Here is a 25177-nt window from a genome sequence, read left to right as displayed (position 1 = left end):
TCGTTATAAATGATGTGTAACATATCGGAATTTTATCTTTCAAAATAGGGATGTGCAAAAAGCTGCCCTAATAGTTTGGTTTTCAAAAGTTTTTAACTATAAAAAAAAATGCAGTAATAATAGCAAGGAGTCACTGGAGAGCAAATCTAATCGGACGATTAGAAAATCAAATTAAGAAAGACGACAAGAGATAGCCGTCCCGTGAGTTAGGCTAGTTAGGCAGGACATCATACATGTACAATGCAGTCCTTTAGGCTAGTTAGGCAGGACATCATACATGTACAATGCAGTCCTTACCTGAGTTCGAGTCTTTAATCCCCCTTTTTCGGGTTTTCGCCAACAAAAAAAATTCCATATTTTTGGGTGTCCAAAGAGTGTAATCTGTTGAGTATCGTACTTTAGAATATCATTTTGTCCCTAAATTTTAAATTTAAAAAAAATAATTTATTTTCAGGGGCTCCTTAGAAAAATCAATACAGTGTCTCAGCTGTGGCGCTAAAAGGAAAATTCAAATTTTCCACATAGTGGTCGTTTCTCTCTCTCTCTCTCTCTGTGGAAATATCAGAAGAAATGGAAACCCAGAAAGGGCAAGAAAGCCCAAAGAGAGAATGGTCCTTGCGAGACTTCGAGATCGGAAAACCCCTGGGCAAAGGGAAATTCGGGCGAGTCTACGTTGCCCGAGAAGCCAAGGTATTGAATTTTTCAATCGAATTAAACCGAAAACAATTTAGAATTTGAAATGATTGATTTTTGGGTAAATTTTTTTGGGGGCAGAGCAAGTATATAGTGGCATTGAAGGTGATATTCAAGGAGCAAATCGAGAAGTACAAGATTCAACATCAGCTGAGGAGAGAGATGGAGATTCAGACCAGTCTCAGGCACCCCAACATTCTTCGCCTCTACGGTTGGTTCCACGACGACGAACGCATCTTCTTGATCCTCGAGTATGCCCATGGCGGTGAGCTTTATGGGCTTCTCAGGAAAACTAATTACCTCTCTGAGAAACAAGCCGCCACTGTAATTCTCTCTCTCTCTCTCTCTCTCTCTCTCTCTCTCTCTCTGTTTTAGAAATTAATCAAATTTCATATGATTATCAGTACATTCTGAGCTTGACGCAAGCTTTGGCGTATTGTCACGAGAAGAATGTCATTCATAGGGATATAAAGCCTGAAAATTTGCTTCTGGATCATGAGGTATATATATGCTACAACCTCTCCAATTTTTTGCCCTATGCCAGGGTTGTTTGGGTTCTGGGTTTGGAACAGATGGGAAATCTGACTCGTAATCCCTTAATTTCTGCCAAATGTTTAGAAGTCGATAAATGTTATACATCTTCTGATCCCAAACAGTAACAATCACAGCATTTTCACTTGTTCAGTGTTGAAGTTTTTTTCCCTACTTATATAGAAAAAGTGAAAATAGGTCAGTTATTTTGGTTTCAAGGTTAACCTTTTAGGGATGTGGTTTTCTTTATGCAATTTTAGGAGAAATTGCAACCAGGGTTGGTTTACCTGTATATATGTAGAGATTGGGGGGACTCTCATTGTTGTCATTGGTAGTTCCTTTTTGTGTTCAAGAAATAGTTTGGCCAAAACCGTGGCTGCTGGTGCTCGACTTCAAATTCCACTGCTATTGTACAATAATGATATGCGATTAATATTTTCAAGAAGATTGAGCCCAAATATGAGTTCTTATCCCGATGCAACTATTCTATACTTTGATTCAATAACTGGAAGCTATGTTTTTTATGTCTGCACTTAGGTTACGTATTGTCATTGAACAAGTTGAGGAACTGTGTTTGATTACTTGATTACATTATATTTTCGTAGGGTCGACTGAAAATTGCAGACTTTGGATGGTCGGTACAGTCCAGAAGCAAGAGACAGACCATGTGTGGAACTTTAGATTATTTAGCACCAGAAATGGTGGAGAACAGACCTCATGATTATGCAGTTGACAACTGGACTTTGGGCATTCTTTGCTACGAGTTCCTCTATGGTGTTCCTCCCTTTGAGGCAGAAAGTCAAACGGATACATTCAGAAGGTATGAATGAGTGTTTTGTATGCTTCCACCCATGTGATTCCGTAACATGAACTGAACCTAAGTGAATAATAACTTGAGTTTCTATACAGGATAATAAAGGTTGACCTAAGCTTCCCTTCTGAACCTCAAGCTTCTGCAGAAGCTAAACATCTCATTACCCGGGTAAGTGTCCATGATTTTGTTCTTAATATTAGGTGGGTGTAAATAAAACTCCAGTAGTTGTTGGTATCAGTATCCATTACCTAATTGAAATAAGTTGAACTTTGCGCAGCTTCTTGTCAAAGACTCCTCAAAGAGGCTCTCTCTTCAGAGGATCATGGAACACCCTTGGATAGTCAAGAACGCCGATCCAACGGGTATCTGCAAATAGCTAGCTTTTCTAACTGTCATCATGCTCTAACCATGGCTGTGGGGAGCTGGCATAGCTGAGTTTGGTATATTTAGAGGGAATGTTTTGGTCAAAATCTCATCAGCACCAAGAGACAATTAACTTATCTACTATGTTCAGCAGCCTTGAGTTTCATGTACCATGTTGTGTTAAGGAAATCCTGTAGCTCGTCAACTTCTGGATTGCCTATAATTACATCAGTTGCTTGCTGAGTACGCTTAATTTCTTCTCAGTTCTCATTGTAGCCAGTAAACAATAAGCTTTTAAAAAAAAATTATGATTGTATAATTTGGTTTGTGTAAAATTTAGATTGCATAAGTTGTTGAATTAATAAATAAACGCTTAAGCAAGATATGCAAGCTAGCAAGTAGCCTACTATATACATTAACTTTCTTGGAAAAGTCTGTTAATGTTAAGGGAAATTGAGAAGAGAAAAATGTTTCGTAATTAAAGATGACCACTTTTTATGTTGAATAGTTTGGAAAATGGGGTTTGATGTTTCAATGGCACTTGAAAAACATTTAAACATGTATAGCTATTTTTGAAGAACTATGCTAATGGAAGTCAAGAAATATCAAGATACAACATTGATTTGGCATCCATGTTTACATTGTACAAGATTTAAAAAGGGTGGGTTGACCTACATGCCTTCAGGAGCAAATCAAACCCCAGTTGAGGTCTCCGAAAACTAACAAGAAATACAATTTCTTTCTTCTTTCTACTGAGATGAAAAGACATCCCATAACGTGAAATCTGAAAATTTCCCAAAACAAAACGCATTTCTTATCCCCTACGTAAAGCAAGAACAGAGGATGTTGGTATTTCCTCACAAAACAAGCGGCCTTCCTTTTCCTTTTCTGTTGATATATTTCCATGAGGATGCTGGTTGCAGGAAAAACCACAAAATTCACAATTTTGGATACCTCAAAATGCTGGAAAGGGTAGTCTTCTAAGAAGAAACATAACTACTGTCACAAGCAGTAAGGCTGGTATCTGTAAGAGTCGTGTCACTATCGCTGCTAGAATTGCTTCTTTCATCATTTCGTCCCGGTGGGGGATTTGCTGGGATGGAGATGCTGAGATTTGTATTAGGGATTGCACAATTAATTTTTCTGCATATGGCTGTTGTCTGAGAGAGCCGAGCGGTATTCATGGCAGCAGCTGAAGAAGAAGGAACAGCAACAGGTTGGAAGTCTTTCATTTGCCTCTTTGCCCCTCTGTGGATATGCTGGCCACAATACTTCTGATCAGGAAGAACATCCCTTCTGCACCGCCACTTCTTTCCATCCGTTCTCCTACACCTCCCTGGTTCAAGTTCTACTCCACTTCCATTGTCGAAGTATAAGCCATTGCAACCTAGAAGAGCTGAAAACAGTGGCAACTGAAATAAATACACAAATGATCCATTTGATTGCAAAGACAAGCTACAGAAGAATTTCCAGTACTTCAACCCATTTTTATCCTTTAATTTTTTTTTATACAACATTCTTATCCTATATGATTCCAACTTTGGGGCACTGTTGGCCTCTCTTGTTAAGGCCCCAGTCGTCGAATTCATAGGTAAGAAGTCAGATAGCTTGGTACCACGAATCAACACATGTTCAACATTCTTTTGTGTGGAAAGCTTTTCAAGACCAGTGGTTATGCTTATCAATCCATATATATTTTGGGAGAAAAAAACATTTTATAACACAAAGGTTCAATCTTACTCATGCGTCTACCTTGGAGAACGCTCTTCGGGGAGAAGCCCAATCCTGGTGATATATTAACAACATTCATGCTGCTTCCTCTGATCATGCAATTGCCACCAGCATGGTTGCTACTATTGTATTTTACACCAATATTGAGGCTATTTTCATTGGTACTGCTGTTGGTGGCGGTGGTTGGTCCGGCAATGGTGGTAGCGGCTACAGCAGCAGGGGTGGTAGTAGCAGATCTGTTGGCAGGTATATTGGCAATGGATGTAGTTGTAACAGGTCTTATGTTTTTCTTACATTCATGATAGCCACTTGAGGCCATGGTTGTACCTTGGCTAACACTAACATAATTGTAGGATTGAGCCATAAGTTGAAGGCCTTTCGGGGTTGAAATCTGAAACTCACCTTCTGAATTCTTGGGTGTTTTAGTGCTGGAAGGAGAAGCAACTTCAGAATTTTCCACAGGCTTTCTTGAACGCTGGCGGCCTCTGTGCATGTGTTGCTGACAGTATTTCTGATCAGGAACTACATTCTTATTGCACCTCCATTTCTTTCCATCAGTTCTTCTGCACCTTCCTGGTTCATGATCCCTATAGTCAAAGCCCAGTGCACTGAACCCTACAACTGAAACAATCAATTGAAATAAACAGTATCAAATTCAACTGAATAAGCAGGGGACCCATTTCAAATATCATGCAAAAGAAAAGCAATCAACAAAGAAATATCCTTCAAAAAGTCAATTTATCTAACCATAAGTCCACAGAAACAATCATTTAGAGAACATTAATCTATTACATTCAAGTTCAATTTCATGAAACTATCTCAATGAACAAAACTCTAAATTCAGGGGATTAAGCGATAAAAAAAAAAACTAATTTACTCAAAGCATATCTCAAATTTGAATCCTAATACACAGACAGAAACATCTGTAAGGGGAAAAACACAACATGTTGCAGTAAAATTAACAGAAACAAACACGATGTCTTGACTAACTCAATCCCATGAAAATCTCAGGTCAAGTAAACCTTGGCCTATCTAAATTTGAAGCAAAATAGGACCCCTTTTAAGAACCCAATCAAACAAAGTCAAATCCATGTAGTCCTCATAAACCCATGTCAAGTTAAAATGTCTTAAAAAGTCTCCCCCCCCCCCCCCCCCCCTTTTCTTATAACTACCCCATAAGCATGCATTTAGTTGTTACTCCAAAATAACAATTTTTTGTGTTGCTTGCTTGTGTGTCAGTTTGTGTAAAAATTGAAACCCATTAAGGGAAAGAGATTTGACTTACAACTGGGGTATTGTCTGTAGATAGCAGCAGCATTTGAGGAGCCAAAAGAGGCAGCCACACTCTTCCAAATGGGAAGCACAAGGTGAAAAGGAACAGGAAGGTTAGCAGCGAAGTGCTTGTAGATAAGCGCTTGTTGCTCCAGCTCATGCAACTGAGAAGCTGTCAACCCACCACCACCATACTTCTTCTTCTTCTTACCAACAACAACTTCTTCAGTCCCATTACGATCATCACCATAACAATCAACCCCAATCCCAAGACCAAGCTTCACCTTACCACCACCCTCCTCCTCCATTGTCATCACAAGCACATCAAACTGTTGCTTCAACAGAGGTGCAGAGAGAAAACCCAATTCAATTTGACTATCAAGTCTCAATATTTAAGGCAAAAACAAGAAAAGCAAAGCTGCACAAGAGGCATATGACTGAATTGATGAACTGGGTCTGGGTGTATTGCAATGTGTCTAAGCGAAATGAAGCCATATCTGCTTTGCTTTGCTTTGTTTTGGCTTTTGTTTAAAGTTGGGCGTGAGAGAGAGAGAGAGAGAGAGGCTGACAATCCCTGCGTCTCTGTTTCAGCCTTTTTCAGTGTCCGCAGGCAAAAGTTTTCAGACCAACTTCGCTTCCTTTCTTGGGTTCTTTAAACCGTGGCGCGTATGTCTCACGCTCCAATGGGTGGGATGCTTCGTGCTTTGCTGGAGACTTGCTCCACGCGCGAGCCAGGACGACTGCTTGTTTGGCAGTAGTGGAAGCCCCGCAGGTCGACACGTCATCCGGTTTTCTGTTAGGTGGGGCCGCGTGTATGTTGGGTTGGGTTGGGTTGGATTGGGTTGGCCTGGGCTGGGATATAAGGCTAGTCTAAGACCAAAAAAAGCCCAAATTCGTAATAGTAGCCTCAAAGCTCAACACTGCATGATATCAAATTGTAAACTATGTCATTGCTCAACACAGCAAATTATATATACATAGCAATCGTGCGAGGAAAAGGAAAGATGAATTTTCCTAACTCAACAACATACCCTTAAGTGACACGAATTAAAAGTACAACCATGATGAATACACATGTCATTACAAACATTACAAGCCATGTGAAACACGTAGTTTTGGACGTCTTCGAGTATATATTGGTCGCCCTTGTATTGGCATGGCCAGTGCTTGCCAAGCTACTTTCAACAGCCTTCTCTGTAGAATCAAGTATCTGCACATAAGCCATACCTTAAGTTATGAGATCGACAGATATGACATTCCATCAGCTATGAATTTACATCAAAGGCACACCAGAGAGTAAGCTTTTATCACAACAATCAATTTTTGAAGTAACACAAGATGTTACATTATTCCTTTGGACATTTTTCCTAAATTTTGATATGTCTGATGATCAATGTTTTCTCTTAGGTTTTCTCTTATTCTTCAACTTCTTCCTTTCTTTTAATTATCTGAACATGGAAAACTCAGACCAAATATCATCTTGCAGACCTCCCCAAACCCCTTTACTTTAAACTCTTTCTAAACAAAAAAACTATATTTACTCTCCTATTACAGCCTAAACTCCTCTGCAAATCTATTGGTTTTAGCCTAAGAATCTCAGGGACTCTTTACAACCCCAACCTTGGTTTCTTTGTTTCACATTTCCCTTTCCAAGCATTTCTCCTGATTCTCGCACCTAAAATCCAAAACATTCTTTCACCTTATCTTCCCTTCAAAAAGACTTCACCCTGGTCAGTGTCACCCCTAAACACAAATCAAACCACAGCCAGCTAAATATAAGTAGTGTTGAGATTATAAAGATCTTACTTTTTCAGCGTCTTGCAGCGAGTGATTCATCATGAGACTACTCTCTTTGAGTTGCCTTGCCAATCCAACCATTTCATCGGTCAAATCCTCTTGAAGCTTTCTGTCCCATGAGAGAAAAATTTATAAGAATCTTAAACAGAATGTGGAAAGCAAATATAATCAACATCTGAAGTTTTAAAAGTAAAGATAGTCTCTGCTCTGGTGAGTTATCTGGTTTCAATTTCATCCAGAGTCTAGTTACTCCAGTTTAATAGGAGAACTTGAGAAAGTATGAAAGTTAATACGACAAAACACCTATGTTTTTCAATGTGTGCTTGGGCTGCAGCATCCAGTTTGACAGGCGCTGAAGAATCAACACTAAGAATCTCATGAGTTCCATCTTCGGAATTTGAGGTAAGCCTATTTAACAAACAAAACCAGTTAAAATCATGAGATAGCATACAAAAGATCACTAAGGAGCTAAACGAAACCATGATCCTAACTACTGTTCACTTACCCAAATCTCCTTCTCAGACCTGGAGAAGGGGGAATCTGATTGTCTCCTGTATCAGAAGAGTTTGCTTTGACAGAAATTCTTGCAAGGGGCTCCTTGGGTGCTTGAATATCGGGCTGGGAGTTTGCCAAAGAAAACATAGTTAGGAGCAATTTACTCCATAAATTGAATACATATACATATATATTGTACAGAAATATTCTCTTGCCAGACTGTTAATCTGGACCATTGATCAGGTGGATTCCTGCTTTCATATATGGTGCCAGATTCACATATAACATGTCAGAAATCTAGCTAAAGAACACAATCGATATGTTAAAGATTCTCTTTAGATATGATGACATAAACTGATACAACCAATTACATGTTAAGCATAAATTCTCAGTATTTTGTTAAGCATGAAATACCAATTTGGATCAGCCTAACAATATTTTTCTTTCTCAGTCGTTATAATTTCCAGACCTTCATACTAAACCTATTATCAGTAAATTAATTATAAATGATACATAACACTAAAAAAATTCAGAAAACCCTAGATCTAAAGAACATTTGCCAAGTGAACTGGTTAAGACATAAAATCAACAATTCAACAAAAGTGACATGTATGCTTTCTAGATCATATGTACGCACCGGCAGAGCAGCTAATTTGGAAGCAATTGCTTCGATCTTCTCTGAATAGTCGCTCAAAACAGCCTTTGAAACCCTGAACATAGAACCATAAATAATCATTCCAATTAGTAAATTAAGAAATTTACAAGCTCTTAAGACAGAGTATCAAGAAAATACATATAAATAATAACTCAAATCATCATTTGGATAAAACTCTTTCCATCCAAAATCCCTAAAACAACGAAAGTGTGCTAATGATGTGAGAAAATGTCTCTAGAACTTAATATGAGTATATAAAAATATTCACTCTAAACACAGTGATTAGAATGTTAATCAATATTTCCATCATATCATGCCTACCAAAACCCTTGGATTGATTTGTAAAGTAGAAGAAAGGAAGCATATTGGAACATGGATCAATTTATTGAAAAAATCAAAGTTAAAGTAAATCAAGGGGGAAAATTAAAACAAATACCAACCTTGGTAAGCCTTCTGGAGTTCTCTCCTCAGCTAGTTGTTCTACCTGTTCTCGTAAAGTAGCAACATACTGCAAAATTCCAGTACTTATATCATCCATAAAGGCTATATATCCCAAAAACACCCAAAAGAAAAAGGAAAGCTAGAACACAGATCAATTGTATGAAAATGAATAAAAGCATATAACCTGTAATTCTAATAACAATATCCATATCAGAGGTGAGCGAGAAGACAAGGATCATACATACATGTCCAAGTTTTGCCTGGTTTTGTTGCTGAGGAGCAGCTGCAAGCAGCCTCCTCAAGTTCACCTCTGTTTTACTGATTCTCATCCCAAAATCCTAAACCACTGGACAAAAAAAAAAAACATGTTCAAATATCACGATCTTTTTATTGCCAAGAAGTAAATAAGAAACCCCATGAAAATTGAAAAAGTAAAACTCATTTTATGATAAAATTACCACAAAAAAAGAAGAAGTTGTTTTTCATTACCAAACTGGGAGCGCATGTAGAACAGAATTTGAGAATTTCTTTAAGCCTCTTCTTTCTTCTTCTTCTTCCTTATGGAACCGCCGAAACCACTGCGGTGGAAAAACCTCGCCTCTGTCGGGATGAAGAGGCTGGGTCTTTACAAATCAATTTTGTAAAGTTTTTGTTTTGACCCCACATTTTCTATATTTTCCAACAAGACCACAACATTTTCCAGATATTTTCAAACATGTGCCGGGTTCTTTCTTTCGGGTTTGGGTAAACAGTTACTAGATTGTAACTTACTCAGAAATTTGATCTCAAACCGTCCATATTGATCTAACGGGTCAACAAATATAATGTATTTCAATATTATAGCCGTGCGGCTATACTAAGATTTTCCTTTTAAAACAAATATAGCCGTACGGCTATATTATTTTTGACATGTGGCACCTAAATCGCTTGGGGGTTTTTTTAAAAATAGTACAGCCGCACGGCTATACTTATTTTGACACATGGCACCTGGGCGCTGTACGGCAGCTCTGCTTTTTTTAAATAAAGAGTACACTCGATATTTTAATTTCTTTTTTTAAAATTAGTATCGCCACTTGGCTTTACTCGGTTTTTCTTTTGTTTTAATTTCCTTTAATAAATAGTATAGCTGGCTATACTATATATATAGATCCTTTCTTTCTTTTAATTTTTTCCCCGATTTTCATTTATCAATAAGAGTAGTTTATAACATTATCCATTACTATTAGGCCATTACCCGAGTCTCTATTGTCCTCGTTTAATTTTTTACTTTTCCAGAGTTATTACCAGTATAAATAATTTAACACTTTCATGTTTAATACTCTATGATACACATACATCCGTGTTCTGTACATATCTTAGAGACTTGGTTAAATTCATGTTTTTTTTAAAAAGCAAACGTACAATACTCATGTTGTACATCTACGTATGTATTTCTCATGTTTAATACACATATTTTTTTACAAAATTTTCAATAAGACACACAAAATTCACGTATTATATAAATAATTCTCACATATTATTGAATAAAAATAATACATATTAAAATATTATACAATGGCCGATTAATATCTACTTTGGATATATTGAAACTAGTAAATTAATATCTCTAAAGTATAAACTAATGCAATAACGAGGGTGCTTTTTGCTTTATTTTTTATTGATTAAATAGTATAGCCGTCCGGCTGTACTACTAATTGTTTTTAAAAATAGTACCGCCGTGCGGCCATAATATTTTTGTCACGTGGCATCAAATCACTACTTTCAATTTAATCTATTTAAATATTTTGACACGTGGCAACTAATCGCTAAGGGTTCCTTTGTTTTTATAAAAACTAGTACAGCCGCAAGGCTATACTCGATGTTTTTAATTTTTTTTAAAAAGGATATAGCCACACAGCCCTACTATTTTTACACGTGGCACCTAATAACTACTTTTAGTAGAATGTATACAAATGGTATAGCCGCAAGGCTATACTATTTTTGACACATGTCACCACTTTAAATATAGAGTGGTGATTTTCCCACTCCCTTTTAGTTTTTAGTACTTTTTACTATAAGATTAAAGGGAGTGTAAGTGAACAATAGATGAGTGAAAACATACAATTTTTTTAAAAAAATTGTATGTAAGTGGATAAAAAGAGAGTGGGAAAATCAATATCTTCAATATAATGTATTTAAATAGTATCGTCGTGTGGCTAGACTACGATTTTCCTTTTAAAAAAAATATATCCATACGGCTGTATTATTTTTGACACATTGCTAGGGTTTTTTTTTGTAAAAAATAGTACCGTCGCACGGCTATACTCGATGTGTTTAATTTTTTTTATAAAAATAGTATAGCTGAATTTTGACACATGGCACCTAAGGGCTGTGCGGCAGCTTTGCTTTTTTTAAAAGGGTTATTCGCAGCAATGGTCCCTCAACTATACCCCAAGTTACACTTTGGTCACTCAACTCAAATATTAGTTGCAGATGTCACTCAACTCAAATATTAGTTGCAGATGTCACTCAATTAGGTGTTTTGTTGTATCATTAGTCCTACTGTCAAGTCTGTTACTTTTTCTATTTAAAATGATGATGTGGCAAGCATCTCTTAGATTATTGATGGGCAAATGTGATATTTTAGTTAAGATTATTTGTAGCAATGATCCCTCAACTATACTCAGAGTTACATTTTGGTCACTCAATTAGGTGTTGTGTTGCGCCATTAGTCCCTACTGTTAGAGAGACTTGACGGTATGACTAACAGTGCAACAAAACACCTAATTGAGTGACCTCTACAACTAATATTTGAATTGAGTGACCAAAGTGTAACTTGGGGTATAGTTGAGGGACCATTGCTGCGAATAATCCTTTTTTAAATAAAGCGTATAACCGCACGGCTATACTCGATTTTTAAATTTCTTTTTTTAAAAATAGTATAGCCACTTGGTTTTTCTTTTGTTTTAATTTCCTTTAATAAATAGTATAGCCGTTCGGCTATACTATATATATACTAGGATCCTTTCTTTCTTTTAAATTTTTCCCCTGATTTTCATTTATCGATAAGAGTAGTTTATAACATTATCCATTATTGTTAGGCCATTACCCAAGTCTCTATTATCCCCGTTTAATTTTTTACTTTTCCAGAGTTATTACCCGTATAAAGAATTTAGTACTTTCACGTTTAATACTCTATGATATCATGTCATTCAAAGCACACTTCTCAAACCTCCTCAAGATTCCACGAGCATTGCTCAAATCCATTCCTTTTTTTATTTATTAGAATAGATGCTATATTAAAACACTATAAGATTATATAGTGGAGAGGATGAAAACATCCAAAATCCATTGTGACACTGACAACCAAGAACAAACAAGAGCTGGATATTAAAAAGATTCGCGCATGAAACAATCACAATGAAACGAAAAAAGAAAAAAGAACACTACTGCCCAAAAGCCAAATAAATGAATATGTGATTGAACAATTATGGCCTCGTTGCCCAAATCCATTCTGATCCTTCTAGTGGTTAAAATTCTAAAAGTATAAAATAAACTAAATATTTAAATAAATAAATAGTCAAGCTAAAGTATTTTATATGTTTAAAATTTGATATCTTCTAATCTAGTGAAATATAACCTTAATTTGCATATTAGTTGTCGCAGATTCGAACTTGATAAATATAAATGCAATGTACAAATTCCATATGGACCATATATAACTTACAAATCTATAGGATATTCGAATTTACATGGTTGCAGAGCACAGCATCAAGTAGTAGCCCTCCATTTGGAAGCGACACATCTTCTTTATCGTTGTTCTAAGTTTTTAACCTAATTGCCAAAATTCCATTTCAGTATTTGGCCATTGATTGTTCACCACAAATTACTAGAGGCCAACAACAACTAGAGGGCCATATATGTGCTCCATTTGTTAATGGAGGGGCACAGAGTCACATGGCAGCCAAAGACCATTTATTTATTTTAATTTTAATTTATTTGTTTATTTTTGTTGCTTTTTTGCATGTGGTTGCTACAATTGTTGCCGACAATATCCCCTGCATAACAACAACTATAGTGGGCCCCCAACTCTAAAGTCCAAAATTGAATATATAGAGATTTTATTTGTAATTTTGTAGCACTAAATTGTCATCCTTTTGCTCTCTGTGTTTCGAAAATTATTTAATTTAACAAAGCATATGAAAACAATGCCAAGATTTTTTTTGCAGAATACTAAATAACTTTGTTATATGGAAGTCAAAACCTAGAAGAAGAATGATAAGAAGAAAATATATGATCTTGTCGCATTATTGTTTATGCTTTTGATTGAGACAACTTGTCTAATCGAAAATTGTACACAAAGAAATTCGCATGCTTTCTCATTAACGTCTTTTAGCGGTTTTTCTCTTCTCAATTTTCTCTCTGGGTTTTACATCTTATTCATATTATATAATGCCATAATCAGTGATTGGAAATTTGCTATTTGTCCAAACTCTCATTCACAATCTTTGATATTGCATCATTACATTTTCACATTTGGTTCAATAATATATATTTTAAATTTAACGATGTAGTGTACAGTTCAAGTATCAAATAAAATGAGGAATATTCTATAACAAATTGGATTCAACCTTCTTTTATCATTATTACAAAAATAATGAAGAAAAGTGTTGGGAGAAAACTTGCTGGCATTAAGCATTACCAAATGCGAGAATACCCTGATTGTATGACAATATGTATGAAGGTCATGATATGGTTAAAAATTCTTGTTTTTACGTGTTATTATCTCATCATGTCGTGGTGTTCTGACTTTGTCAAGGTATATATGAAAAAGGAAAAAATAAAATAAATGAAAATGAAAAGGAACTAGATGTCTCATTTGCTAGAAGAAAGTCATGCTCTTGCTTCCAATCGAAGGAGACCTAATGCTTGGCAAAACTTTGTACAATGTATTCCACTTTTACCTTTCTTCTTTCCCGTATTCAACACAACATATTTGTCTTGAACCCAAACGTTTCAAGGAAAAAGAAATTCACTTCTTAATTGTAGGGTTTCTTCAAGGGACCTTTTTTTGTTGTTGCTCACAATTAAAGTTGGTTGTATATTGATAAATAAATAACAATTTTTTTATATAAAAAAAGTTGGTAGTATATAATGCCTTGCATTTATTTGAAGATTTCCATTTGGAAAGCAGTTACAGCTGTGTTTTGGAGGACAGCCTCACAAGTCAGAACCAAAACGTAAAGGGGATCAAAAATGGGTGGGGGTTTATGGTTAGCCACTGACTCAAATCTTTCCTAATAATTTAGGGCACCCCTGAAAGCTTTGGTTCCAAAACAATATGCTTTGCCTTTGAACAATCATTATATACATACATGGAGGACTGGCATTACGCAATTTACTTATATGGAATATGGATGGCAACGAGGATAAGACAACGCATTGTTGGTACCAAACACACTAACATGCATATGGACCATCCTTTTTTTACTAGTACGACACTAGCAAGAAAAATGAAATGCTAAAGATAGTTGCGCGTAATTGATTACAGGTCATTGACGTATTGTGGTGCACGAAATTCATATTATTTATGCGATTGATGCATTTATGACACAAGTAACTCGATTATGTCAACAGTTTACAATCACTCACGTCGTAATCATAAGAAAATCCCCAATACAGGCTGCAAAGTAACACGAACTAAAGCATGTGCATTGACCTTTGGTTGAAGTACCCCAACCCTCCCAACCTAGGAGACCAAACTCAAGGTTTCTCAACTTGTCACCTGGGGTTTAGAGCCGTTAACCAGGAACCCATTTCCACCCATCATTTCATTTCCCATAATAATCACGTCCACTTCGTTAACTTTAACCTTTTGTTGCTAGAAGCCCACAACATAATCACAAATCATCCTTATCTCAACGGAAAACCCACCAAGAGGATAAGGACATTCAAGTCATTTCATCCAAAAGAAACAGAATATAAGAAGCACCAAGCAACCCATCTCTGCCACATAACACAAAACCCATGCTTTCCATTTCCAGCTGTGGAGAAAAGCACTTTGCCTCCCTCCACATGGCCCTTCCTAAACCAAACCACAGTTAAACCCAACCAAAACCCCCCTTCCTTAACCGTAGTTAACTCCCCAAAACCCATCTCTTTTAACTCATAAAACTCTCATCTCTCACTCACTCACTCACTCACTCACTCACTCACTCAAACCAAAAATGGCCTCACTGAGCAGAGCTCTCTTCCTCCTCTCTCTCTTGGCCCTCACCGCCACAATCTCATCAGCCCACAACATCACTGAAATTCTCTCCGCCTTCCCAGACTACAGCCAATACAACAGCTTCTTGACCCAAACAAGGCTAGCTGACGAGATCAACACCCGCCAAACAATCACTATCCTTGTCCTGAACAATGCCGCCATCTCCGCCCTCGCAGCCAAACATCCCCTCTCCGTCGTCAAGAACGCCCTCAGCCTACACGTCCTCCTCGACTACTACGACCCCACGAAGCTCCACCAAATCTCCAAGGGCTCCACCCTCTCCACCACCCTCTACCAGACCACCGGCAACGCCCCGGGAAATCTCGGCTTCGTCAACATCACCGACCTCCAAGGCGGCAAGGTTGGCTTCGGCTCCGCGGCTCCCGGCTCCAAGCTCGACTCCAGCTACACCAAATCCGTCAAGCAGATTCCGTACAACATCTCAATTTTGGAAATCAACGCTCCGATCATCGCTCCCGGGATCTTGACGGCGCCGGCTCCTTCTGCCTCCGACGTCAACATAACGGCGCTGCTCGAGAAAGCCGGGGCCAAGACTTTCGCGTCACTGATCATATCGAGCGGCGTCATCAAGACGTACCAATCGGCGGCGGAGAAAGGCTTGACGATCTTCGCTCCCAACGACGAGGCGTTTAAGGCGAAGGGCGTGCCGGATCTGAGCAAGCTCACCAATGCGGAGGTGGTCTCCATCTTACAGTTTCATGCCGTTGCTGGTTACACTCCGATCGGCACTTTGAAGACCTCCAAGTCTCCGATTAGCACTCTGGCGACGAACGGAGCCGGGAAGTTCGATCTGACCACGACGACAGCCGGCGACCAGGTCACGCTTCACACCGGAGTCGACTCCTCCCGAGTGGCCGACACGGTTCTCGACGCGACTCCCCTCGCGATCTTCACCATCGACAATGTGCTTCTTCCACTGGAGCTGTTCGGAAAATCTCCGTCACCGGCGCCGGGGCTAGTGCCATCCGCAGCCCCTTCGCCGGCGCCGGTACTCGCTCCGAGTCCCGCTTCCGTTGAAGGGCCATCGCCTTTGACCGCTTCACCGCCGGCACCGCCATCGGAGACGCCGGAGGGAGCGCCGTCTGAGGCTCCGTCTGCTGAGTCGGAGAACAGTACCTCGGGTAACGGAGCTGGTCACGTGGCCTCACCTGCATTGCTGATGACTGTACTGGTCACTGTCTGTGCCACTGTTATTTCCTCCGTTGTCTTGTCCTGAACGGTAATTTCACGCGTCTGTTAATTTATTTTGTTTTATCTTTTTTTTTTTTTTTACTTAATTATTTTGTTACTTTGTAGTGGTTTGAGGTTTTATTGTTATTATTTTACTCCGTTGTTACCGGTTAGAGACCATAGAGGCTTTTTATTTGTTAATTTTGTTTTTATTTATTGATATTTTTAATTTATGGGTATCTGCGGATTTGAGCAGCTGTGCTGGGAGAAGTAATCGTGTGTGTCGCGTCTATTATTATTAATATGTTCACGATTGTAAAATCCAAGCGCATGGATTGGTGGATCTGACAGTGGAAGCCAACATGCGTCCATAGTGCTCGTGGCACTGTATATTACCATAGAGGCTTTTTATTTGTTAATTTTGTTTTTATTTATTGATATTTTTAATTTATGGGTATCTGCGGATTTGAGCAGCTGTGCTGGGAGAAGTAATCGTGTGTGTCGCGTCTATTATTATTAATATGTTCACGATTGTAAAATCCAAGCGCATGGATTGGTGGATCTGACAGTGGAAGCCAACATGCGTCCATAGTGCTCGTGGCACTGTATATTACTTAATTTAATGTACTTTTCGAAATTTGTAGAGACCGCTTTATTTACAGTAAAATTCGTTCACTTATTTAATTTTTCGGCCAAGTATTTGTTCGTTCCTTCCAAACCTGAAGAACTGTCTTTGGTTTTTACCAAAATAAAATAAGAAATCTGTTTTTGGTACCAAAATTTGAACTTTGAAGTGCATGAGGCTTAGCTGAAGTGTCATAGAATAGGTCAGGCTGTTTTCTTTAAAACTTATGCCATGGAAAAGTAGGGTGAATAAATGGGTCAAATAATTGAATAAATATGTGGACTAGATTAATTGGACCAACTCACTCGTATACTGTCGAGCTCGCTCAAATTCGATTCTCTTTCCCGTTCATTAGAGTAGTTAGAACTCCTTATTGTTACTTACTCCAAACACTACATTTTCTGTACTTTCACTTCTTTATATATTTGAAATTGAAAGCAGCCTAACAGAGGGTTCCAGCAAATTCAAAAATCAAACATTGAATTTGAAACCAAGGAGACCATATGACCTAAAAGAAGAAGAAAGAAAGCAAGTAGACCAAGGACAACATAATCACCGCCAATCATGGGCCAAGAGAGGCCCACCAATAGGTAGGGCCTTCTTCTTGACATCCTCCTCCTTGCATTATACCCCAAAAACCATAACGCCTCATTTCTGATTTAAAGAGCCTCTACAGTCTCTAATGAAAATAAATGGAAAAAAGATAACCAACCACACAAAGGTCAATAGGAAAAGCTCTCCGCACAAAACCAAGAGTAGGCATGGGAATCCCATGAAGTCCTTATATTTTCTCCTCTAGGTCTAGGAACCAAACCATAATTGAAATCACCATTCTAATTTCGAAAGCTATAACATTCCAACGACATTCAATATTCCATTTAAAACGACAAACTAACAATCTAGTGAGAAAATCTAAATGTAAGGGATAAAAAATATAATAGTAAATGGTGATAATTAATAAGAAATGATCAAGTATATATTTTAAGTACAAGCGATAATTTAAACTAAAGGGGAGGGAGATTTCTCTCACACACACAAATGATGTCAAATGATATCATGGGCGTTTGAACCTGAGACCTCTTGCGTAGAAGTCAATGCTCTTTTCCACTGGGTTAGACACCGTTGACAAAAATGATCAAGTGTTAAGAACATTTACTTAGACGGTTTGATTCAATTTTGACAATTTTCAATTAGACTGAACCAAATCTAATAACAAGTTAAGATATGATCCAATTCAATTCAAACTACATTTTTTTTTGTACACAAGTCGTATTGGAGGATGTAGAAATGAACCTAGACCTGGACGAGTAAACACTCTTACCAATTGAACTACGTCGGTAACTTTTTCACCCATCCGTACATAAATAATTGGGATTTTTGTAGAAATGTCACCTAAATTTATACCTCAGTTTCAATTTGTCACTTTAAAGAAAAATTTAAGAGAAATATCACCTTAATTTTTCAAAATCTATGATTTGCCATCTGACTTTAACATCCATTTTAAGGGTATTTTAGTTTTTCTATTTTCAAGGGAAAAAAAACGAGAGAAAAAAGAGACATTTCTCTCCCTTTCTCCCACACCCTAACCCAACCTGCCTCCAAAACACATTGCACATGAGACCCCCTCCCTCCCCGTCCCTACCTCTCTCTCTACAAATTTTCAATATGCAAATGGAAAAATACCAAAAATAAAAAAGAAGAAAAAGGTGGATTCGATTTGGGTGGGTTGAGGGCCAGTGAGATTTTTTTAAAAATGATTTTTCTATTTTTAAAATACCCTTGAAAATGGAAAGACTAAAATATCCTTTAAAATGGACGGAAAATTGGATGGTGTTAAAGTGAGATGACAAATCATGGATTTTGAATATTTAAGGTGACATTTCTCTTAAATTTTTCTTTAAGGTAACAAATTAAAACTGAGGTATAAGTTCATGTGACATTTCTACAAAAATCCCTAAATAATTTGATGGCTTATTTACTGTTTCACCCCTGGAACAGACACTTGGTCTCACTTTACCCCCTCAAACTGAAATTTTCTCATTTAACCCAATGAATCTCTAAAAATTGATGAAATTTTCCCACTTTACTACTTTCGTCCATTTTCACCTACAAAACCGTTAAATGTGATGACGTGACATGGACATTATAGTAATTTTAGCTCCTTATTATCTTCTCTCTTCTCTCTCTCTCCCTCTGTCTTTCTGCCTATCTCTTCTCTCCCCTCCACTCGCCAAACCCAACCCCCACCCCAGACCTAACCCTCCATGGAATTACTCAACACACCCAAACCACCACCACTGGGTGGGGTGGGGTGTGAGAGAAGAGAGAGGTAGAGGGAGTGAGGTGAGAGAGAGAGAGAGAGAGAGAGGCATATAGAAGAGATAAGATAGCTAAAATTATTATAATGGCTATACCACATCGGCACCTTTAATGGTTTTATGGATGGAAATGGACGGAAGTGGTAAAGTGAGAAATTTTCAACAATTTTTAGAGATTCTGGGGGTTATTTGAAAAAAATTCAGTTTAAAGGGATAATGTGAGACTGAGTGTTCGTGTTTCAGGACTGAAACATTAAATAAGCCTAATTTGATTGATCGGTTACATTTTCTCTTTTTAGTGACAACATCAGTTGCAGAAAAAAATCGCCAAGGTTGAAGTCAAAGCGGTGCCGTCTCGAATGATACGTTCACACTTCACATACAAACAATAGATAACCGTAAACAAGGGAGCCGCAACCCAATCTGCTACGATGGCGGCCGAGCCTCCTCGCACCGCCACAACCACAGCAACTCACGCGACGGCCAAAACACAAGTGAAACGACCCCGTTCCATCTTCGACGTCCCCGCCAACTTCTTCGACTCCTGCGAGCTCCTTCAATCTTCCAGCCTCTCTACTGTTTCAACCTCCGAGACCTCTACCTACAATTCCGCCGTTGAAACCCTAGACGACTCCGAGCCTGAGCGCAATGAAGAAAACCGCTCCCAAAACGCCGTCGGAGCACCTCGGTGGACCTGCAACACTTGCAAAGCCGAGTTCGATTCCCTCGAAGACCAGCGCGCGCACTTCAAGTCCGATATTCACCGATTCAACGTAAATTAATTGTTCAATTTTACTTTCTTATTCTCGAATTGTTTATTTATTTATTTATTATTTTTGTTGGAGGCTCGCTTTGGTTTATGCAATGAACATTTGTAAATGAGGAAAAAGCGAAGTTCTTGGGGTTTGATACATTGTTTTGTTAGCATTTTGGATATGCTTATATTGCTTTTGCTTAAAATTTGAATTTCTTATCACATTTTTGTTTGTTAAATGGGAATGCTCGAACTTACAGCGTTACTGTCCAACTTTCAAATTGCTACTCAGCTGTTTGATATGTGGGATGAGTAGAGTTATTGATATTTTTTTTTCAATCTTTTTGTTACTCACTAAGTGAACTAATTCCTCAGCTGTAATGTGTATGCGTGCGTGTTTTGGGGCATGTAGTAATTATTTCGTTATATATGATGACAGGTGAAGCTAAGTGTTGCTGGAAAGAGTATTGTGAAGGAGGAGGACTTTGATGAATTAACATCTGATTCTTTTAAAGACTATGATGTCTCGAGTATATCGGGGTCAGAGGAAGATGAGCCTGAAAAGGGATTTGGCTCTTTGAGGTTATCTAGGGCAAGTGCAAGTATTAGGCAGCAGAAGTTATTTATCTACCTTCAGACGGGTGAGGGAGTTTCTGTTTCGAAGTGTTTAATTACAAATGAGTCTGGACCTGAAAGTACTTTGTCATGTGAGGAAGTGATAAAGAGATTGAAAACGTTGGTTCATGAGCCCAGGGATAAGACCCATCTTAGAATTGTGTTGCTTGCAAGTGGTGGGCATTTTGCTGGTTGTGTTTTTGATGGTAACTTGATTGTGGCTCACAAGACCTTCCACAGGTTGGCTTATTATTTTTATTTACATTTCTCTATAATTTTTCTTTTTGTATTTATGATATTCAGAATTCTTTATTTTGTGGTGCAGATATGTTGTAAGGGCCAAAGCTGGAAAAAAACAGTCATCGAAAGATGCAAGTGGAAGGGCTGCACATTCTGCCGGTGCTTCTCTTCGACGTCATAATGAACTTGCTTTGAAAAAGGTATTTGACTTAGTGACATCTCTAATTGATTCGGTGACATTTCTAATTGATTCGGTGACAACCCTACGTGAAAATAGATTGCCACTCTTTTATGATGGATATTCTAGTGAATCTTGTAAAAGTTGACTGATTTGTAAGTCTTACATTCTAGGAAATTCATGAGCTACTTGCTGCTTGGAAGCCATATTTTGATGCTTCATCTTGCGTTTTTGTTTCTGCTCCTTCAAGCAATCATCAACTGCTTTTTAATGGAGAGAAACCAATTTTTAGTCATCAGCATTGTCTTGTTCAAAATGTTCCAATGACTGTTCGGAGACCTACTTATAAGGAAGCTCGGCGTATATATGAGCAATTGACCCAAGTTGCTTACGAAGTAGATGTGAATGAAGCTCCTTCAAGTTCCAAAGAGGACCCACCATATAGTTCAGGTATTGACCGCAACATCATACCAAGAATGGAAAAAGTCGACATTGTTGACAGTTCTGATTGTATGGAAAAAAATGAAGCTTTCCCAAATTATGGGAAGTCCATCGAACTTCCTATATCAAGTGACAGTGATGGTGAGGAAATATGTTCGTCAACACCTTTGCATGAAGCAGCACAGTCTGGAGATACTCTTAAAGTGTTGGAACTATTGGAACAGGGTCTGGATCCTTGCATCAAAGATGAAAGGGGACAGACTCCATACATGCTGGCAAGTGAAAAGGAGGTCAGAAATACATTTAGACGGTTCATGGCCTCAAACCCCGATAAGTGGGATTGGCATGCTGCTAAGGTACCTAGTGCATTGACAAAAGAGATGGAGGAATCTCAAGCTGCTAAGCAGGTAATTGTTTGCAGAACTTCACCTGGTTTCTGTGGATGGTTTGATGCATTGGCCAACTCATGTGAAATAGGACAAAAAACATATTTGTATTCAGGAGTTTAAATATCTGGGGTGACTATTTAAACCCAAAAATTCCCCCACTTAGCCTGCCCCTATATTTTTTGCTCTAATTTTACCCCTAAAAAATCAAACATGAAAATTATTATAAAAGAAATCGTCCAACCTTCTGATTTTGCCACTGATTTTGGCAAATTTAATAATGCAGATCTTATGGGTCAATCATATTCGCCACTTCTCAATTAACCCAGTTCAATTGGTCGACCTGGTCTGGTTTTGAGAATACTCTGTTTTTAGTGCGAAGAAAATGAGAAAGATCAAAATTGCGGGCATTTTAACTATAATCCTGCAGCTCATACTGAGGTTTAAGAGTTTGGATATTTATGGTTGTCATTTATTGTAATTGGAACACAACCAATACTTTCTTGGGGCAGTGCCTGCACATTCACCATTTAAAACCTTATCTTTTAGGCCTCTTTCAAGTAGTGTTTTGTTATGCATTGATACTTGACAATGAATGAATATGATCTGCTTTCATTTTTGGTTGTTCAGGCTGAAAAAGATGCCAAAAAGAAGGCAAGAGCAAAAGAATTGAAGAAATTACGAAAAGAAAAAGAAAAGAAAGCTCAGGTGCATATTTTGCTTATATTTGGTCCTTTTTCTGTTCCTCAAGATGTGTTGGTAGAGATTATCTTCTTTTCCCTGTTGACTTGGTTTTGATTCTAGTTTTTCTAAAGAATCTTTTAGAATGCCATTTTTAACAGTGTGATTGATGCACTTGCATTGGTTGTCCATAGCCTTCATGCAGTGATTCAATGAAATTGATTTGTAGGTTGCATCCGTTGATTCACACCTTCCTCAGCATTGGTCGATTGGTGGCATTGGAAAGAGAGAATTGCTAATTTCATTTTCTATTTTGGCTCTTTTTCTGTTGTCTTCTAAAAAATGAAAAGTAGAGTAAAATTTTGAAATAATTTATGTGAGGATTTCTTTTGCTGAGTTGTGAGGAAGGTCTTGTTGATTGTAATTCAGAAGGAACAATTGACATCATTGTGTCAGCAGTGTATAGTATTCCTATTTTTCCTCCATCTATATCTTCTTAGTTTGATCTCTCTACATCATCGTGATGTAAATATGCAGGCTCAGGCTGCTGTTACGCAAAATGCTTCGACGGATTTACGAAACCAAGTATCCTCTACATCTTCTATTCTTAAGGGAAAGCCTCAATCTAGCTCTGGATCACAGATCTCTAAAGAGGTCTGTTAGATTTTCGATGACTGCTTATATTAAGCCTTTGAAACTAGGCTGGCGCATGTTTGCAATAGCTTCTTACTTTAATTTGCACTCTTCTTTCATCTTGATTAAAGTCCGCATTCTTTCCCCCTTTTTGATTCCAACTCAGGAGGAACTAAAAAGGGCACAGGCAGCTGAGAGGGAGAAAAGGGCAGCTGCTGCCGAGAGGAGAAGAGCAGCAGCTGAAGCTCTTAGTGCTCAAGGCAACAGCACTGCCGCTGCACCGAGCACCGCACAACCCAAAAGTGGGGTAGCTGGCGAAATTAACTGCTCCTGTTGTAATGCATCACTGGCTGGTAAAGTCCCTTTTCATAGGTATAATTACAAATACTGCAGCACATCATGCATGCATGTGCACAGAGAGATTCTTGAAGATGGATAACTTAAAAACTGCTTGTCTTACTTTACTTTCTTCTTGTTATCTTATTTGCAAAGCGTTCCGTTCGGTTCTTCCGTATCATCTTTGTTCTGTCATTCTACAATATTGAAGTAATTGAAGCCTTTCAACGACTTAAAAGCAAACAGCTTAACAGTTGCTTTTGTAACAACCAAGGGTTATTTGTGAAAGATTTAAGCTGGTGTGAATGAATTTCTTTTCGGGAAATTTTTTCGGTGGGACACGATTTACTTGCAGAGAAAAAAGAAATAAATAGCAGCATTGCGATTAGCTGCTTTATTAACTGGACGGTGGCCCATTGTGTTACATGGTGTTTCTAATTCATGTGTTATAATATAGTTGTAGTTATAGTATTAATAAATGATTACATTTGTTATAACACGAGTGAATTAGTATTACCATGTAGCGGTGTAGTGGCTGTATTGAAGGATTTCTTCATTTCATGCTTGATTTTTTCTTGACATCAAAATTACTGACTGGATTTTAACGGACACCAGAAGTGCACCCATTTTTAATTCATCAACATTGAAAGGAAGTGCAACCATTATGAGCTCTAGGTCAATAAATTTGACATCTTGTGAATTACAAATTACGTTTTCCTTACCCAGAAAATATTGGATTCTGTAAAATTAACTTTTAAAAAGAAACTAATGTGGGTTAGGTTAGTTGGCCAAGATAGTGAGTCTGTCCTCTTGCATCCAAGTTCGAGCTCCCTTCTTGTAGATTAGATTAAAGAGACATTTAGTCATATGCCCATTCTTAGCACTAAAACTAGACATAAACCCTACATCATTTAATTTATATAAACAAACCCAAAAAACACCCAAAAAATGATAGCTGGCCCTATTGAATTTAATTTTGATTATTAAATTACTTTGATGCCCTATTGAGTGTTTTGAGCCTTTTTATGAGGTTTGGGGTTGATTTGTTTTAAGAAATCAATGACAGTTTTGTAATTTAAAAGAAGTTAGAAGCTTTTTTACTATATTGTAAATGGGCTTTGGGTGTGTTTCTAAAGTCCATCTCATATAGGTTTTTTTTATAAATAATTTGGGCTCATATATTGGGTATAATAGTGAATTTCCCTAGATTAATTTAGAGTAATTTAAATTTATGTTTGTATAAAAAAAAAAAAACTTAAAAGAAAATTAATTGAATTCTATTTTGAAGTTTTTCCCTTTAATCTAAAGAACTTTTATGACAAAATAACAATCTTCCTTTCTCAACGATATTGGGCATCCATGGCGCGAAATCCTTGTTTCTTGCCCACCAAGAAAAGAGAGTCTCAAATCGGTCCATTCACAGAGTATATTGGCTACTCTTAATAGATAATTCAAACCCAACCCAGAATTTCATCAAAACCGACGTTCGTGACGTTGAGCCTGAGCACAATGAACAAAACCCTAGATCTGCAACATTTGCAAGGCCAAATTCGATTCCCTCCAAGACTAGCGCTCACACTTCAAATCCGGCATTTACCGATTCAACTTTTAATTGTTCAATCTTAGTTTCCATTCTCTATTTATCTAATGTATTTACTAGTTTGAGGAAAAGGAATGGTCATTCTAGGGGGTTTGATATCATACACTGTTTTATGGCTTAAATCTCGACATGGTCCTTGT

General features: G+C 37.7%; 5 protein-coding genes across 7 annotated transcripts; 3 read left to right on the top strand and 2 right to left on the bottom strand.

The window, feature by feature from the left end:
• The first annotated feature begins 461 nt into the window (after positions 1–461).
• AUR3 (ataurora3) lies at positions 462–2720 on the top strand. Its single transcript, XM_021970250.2, has 6 exons — positions 462–690; positions 775–1017; positions 1098–1193; positions 1830–2044; positions 2134–2206; positions 2316–2720. The coding sequence occupies exons 1-6, from the start codon at positions 571–573 to the stop codon at positions 2412–2414; spliced, it is 846 nt and encodes a 281-aa protein (XP_021825942.1). The 5' UTR covers positions 462–570; the 3' UTR covers positions 2415–2720.
• Positions 2721–3002: 282 nt separating this feature from the next.
• Positions 3003–6179, bottom strand: GRF9 (growth-regulating factor 9). The gene is made up of 4 exons (XM_088249277.1): positions 5839–6179; positions 5418–5738; positions 4154–4753; positions 3003–3797 (listed from the first exon to the last, which is right to left on the bottom strand). The coding sequence occupies exons 1-4, from the start codon at positions 5897–5899 to the stop codon at positions 3382–3384; spliced, it is 1398 nt and encodes a 465-aa protein (XP_088105403.1). The 5' UTR covers positions 5900–6179; the 3' UTR covers positions 3003–3381.
• Positions 6180–6332: 153 nt separating this feature from the next.
• On the bottom strand, positions 6333–9441 carry LOC110766946 (uncharacterized). The gene is made up of 8 exons (XM_021970368.2): positions 9282–9441; positions 9038–9138; positions 8792–8859; positions 8334–8406; positions 7707–7819; positions 7505–7609; positions 7211–7310; positions 6333–6614 (listed from the first exon to the last, which is right to left on the bottom strand). Exons 2-8 carry the CDS (start codon positions 9119–9121, stop codon positions 6438–6440), a joined length of 720 nt encoding a protein of 239 aa, XP_021826060.1. The 5' UTR covers positions 9122–9138; positions 9282–9441; the 3' UTR covers positions 6333–6437.
• Positions 9442–14800: 5359 nt separating this feature from the next.
• On the top strand, positions 14801–16687 carry FLA8 (FASCICLIN-like arabinogalactan protein 8). The gene has a single exon (XM_021969887.2). It carries the CDS (start codon positions 14999–15001, stop codon positions 16274–16276), a length of 1278 nt encoding a protein of 425 aa, XP_021825579.1. The 5' UTR covers positions 14801–14998; the 3' UTR covers positions 16277–16687.
• A 2370-nt stretch (positions 16688–19057) lies between these two features.
• On the top strand, positions 19058–23778 carry LOC110766884 (zinc finger protein-like protein). Of its 3 annotated transcripts, XM_088249381.1 has the most exons (8): positions 19059–19946; positions 20367–20782; positions 20868–20982; positions 21134–21808; positions 22418–22495; positions 23006–23122; positions 23268–23454; positions 23594–23778. In XM_088249381.1, exons 1-8 carry the CDS (start codon positions 19605–19607, stop codon positions 23644–23646), a joined length of 1983 nt encoding a protein of 660 aa, XP_088105507.1. In that variant the 5' UTR covers positions 19059–19604; the 3' UTR covers positions 23647–23778. The 3 variants fall into 3 exon arrangements, with proteins under 3 accessions (XP_088105508.1, XP_088105507.1, XP_021825982.2); XM_021970290.2 differs by having other exon boundaries at positions 23268–23778; XM_088249382.1 differs by lacking the exons at positions 23006–23122; positions 23268–23454; positions 23594–23778 and adding an exon at positions 22698–22999 and having other exon boundaries at positions 19058–19946.
• Positions 23779–25177: the final 1399 nt, after the last annotated feature.

This window comes from Prunus avium, chromosome 2, assembly GCF_965620075.1.
Source record: "Prunus avium chromosome 2, drPruAviu1.hap1.1, whole genome shotgun sequence".
Classification (NCBI taxonomy): Eukaryota; Viridiplantae; Streptophyta; class Magnoliopsida; order Rosales; family Rosaceae; genus Prunus; species Prunus avium.
Note: the sequence above shows the minus strand (reverse complement) of the source record. Positions and strands in the feature narration are given on the sequence as shown.

Coding starts and splice junctions, on each gene's coding strand:
- LOC110766884 (XM_021970290.2), top strand. CDS start 19,605: ATGGCGGCCGAGCCTCCTCGCACCGCCACAACCACAGCAACTCACGCG. Junction 21,809..22,417: donor AATCTCAAGCTGCTAAGCAG/GTAATTGTTTGC, acceptor TTGGTTGTTCAG/GCTGAAAAAGATGCCAAAAA. Junction 23,123..23,267: donor GATCACAGATCTCTAAAGAG/GTCTGTTAGATT, acceptor ATTCCAACTCAG/GAGGAACTAAAAAGGGCACA.
- LOC110766946 (XM_021970368.2), bottom strand. CDS start 9,121: ATGAGAATCAGTAAAACAGAGGTGAACTTGAGGAGGCTGCTTGCAGCT. Junction 8,860..9,037: donor ACCAGGCAAAACTTGGACAT/GTATGTATGATC, acceptor GGAATTTTGCAG/TATGTTGCTACTTTACGAGA. Junction 7,820..8,333: donor CCAAATTAGCTGCTCTGCCG/GTGCGTACATAT, acceptor GCAAACTCCCAG/CCCGATATTCAAGCACCCAA.
- AUR3 (XM_021970250.2), top strand. CDS start 571: ATGGAAACCCAGAAAGGGCAAGAAAGCCCAAAGAGAGAATGGTCCTTG. Junction 1,018..1,097: donor CTGAGAAACAAGCCGCCACT/GTAATTCTCTCT, acceptor TATGATTATCAG/TACATTCTGAGCTTGACGCA. Junction 1,194..1,829: donor ATTTGCTTCTGGATCATGAG/GTATATATATGC, acceptor ATATTTTCGTAG/GGTCGACTGAAAATTGCAGA.
- GRF9 (XM_088249277.1), bottom strand. CDS start 5,899: ATGGCTTCATTTCGCTTAGACACATTGCAATACACCCAGACCCAGTTC. Junction 4,754..5,417: donor CTACAGACAATACCCCAGTT/GTAAGTCAAATC, acceptor TGATTGTTTCAG/TTGTAGGGTTCAGTGCACTG. Junction 3,798..4,153: donor CCCGAAGAGCGTTCTCCAAG/GTAGACGCATGA, acceptor CACTGTTTTCAG/CTCTTCTAGGTTGCAATGGC.
- FLA8 (XM_021969887.2), top strand. CDS start 14,999: ATGGCCTCACTGAGCAGAGCTCTCTTCCTCCTCTCTCTCTTGGCCCTC.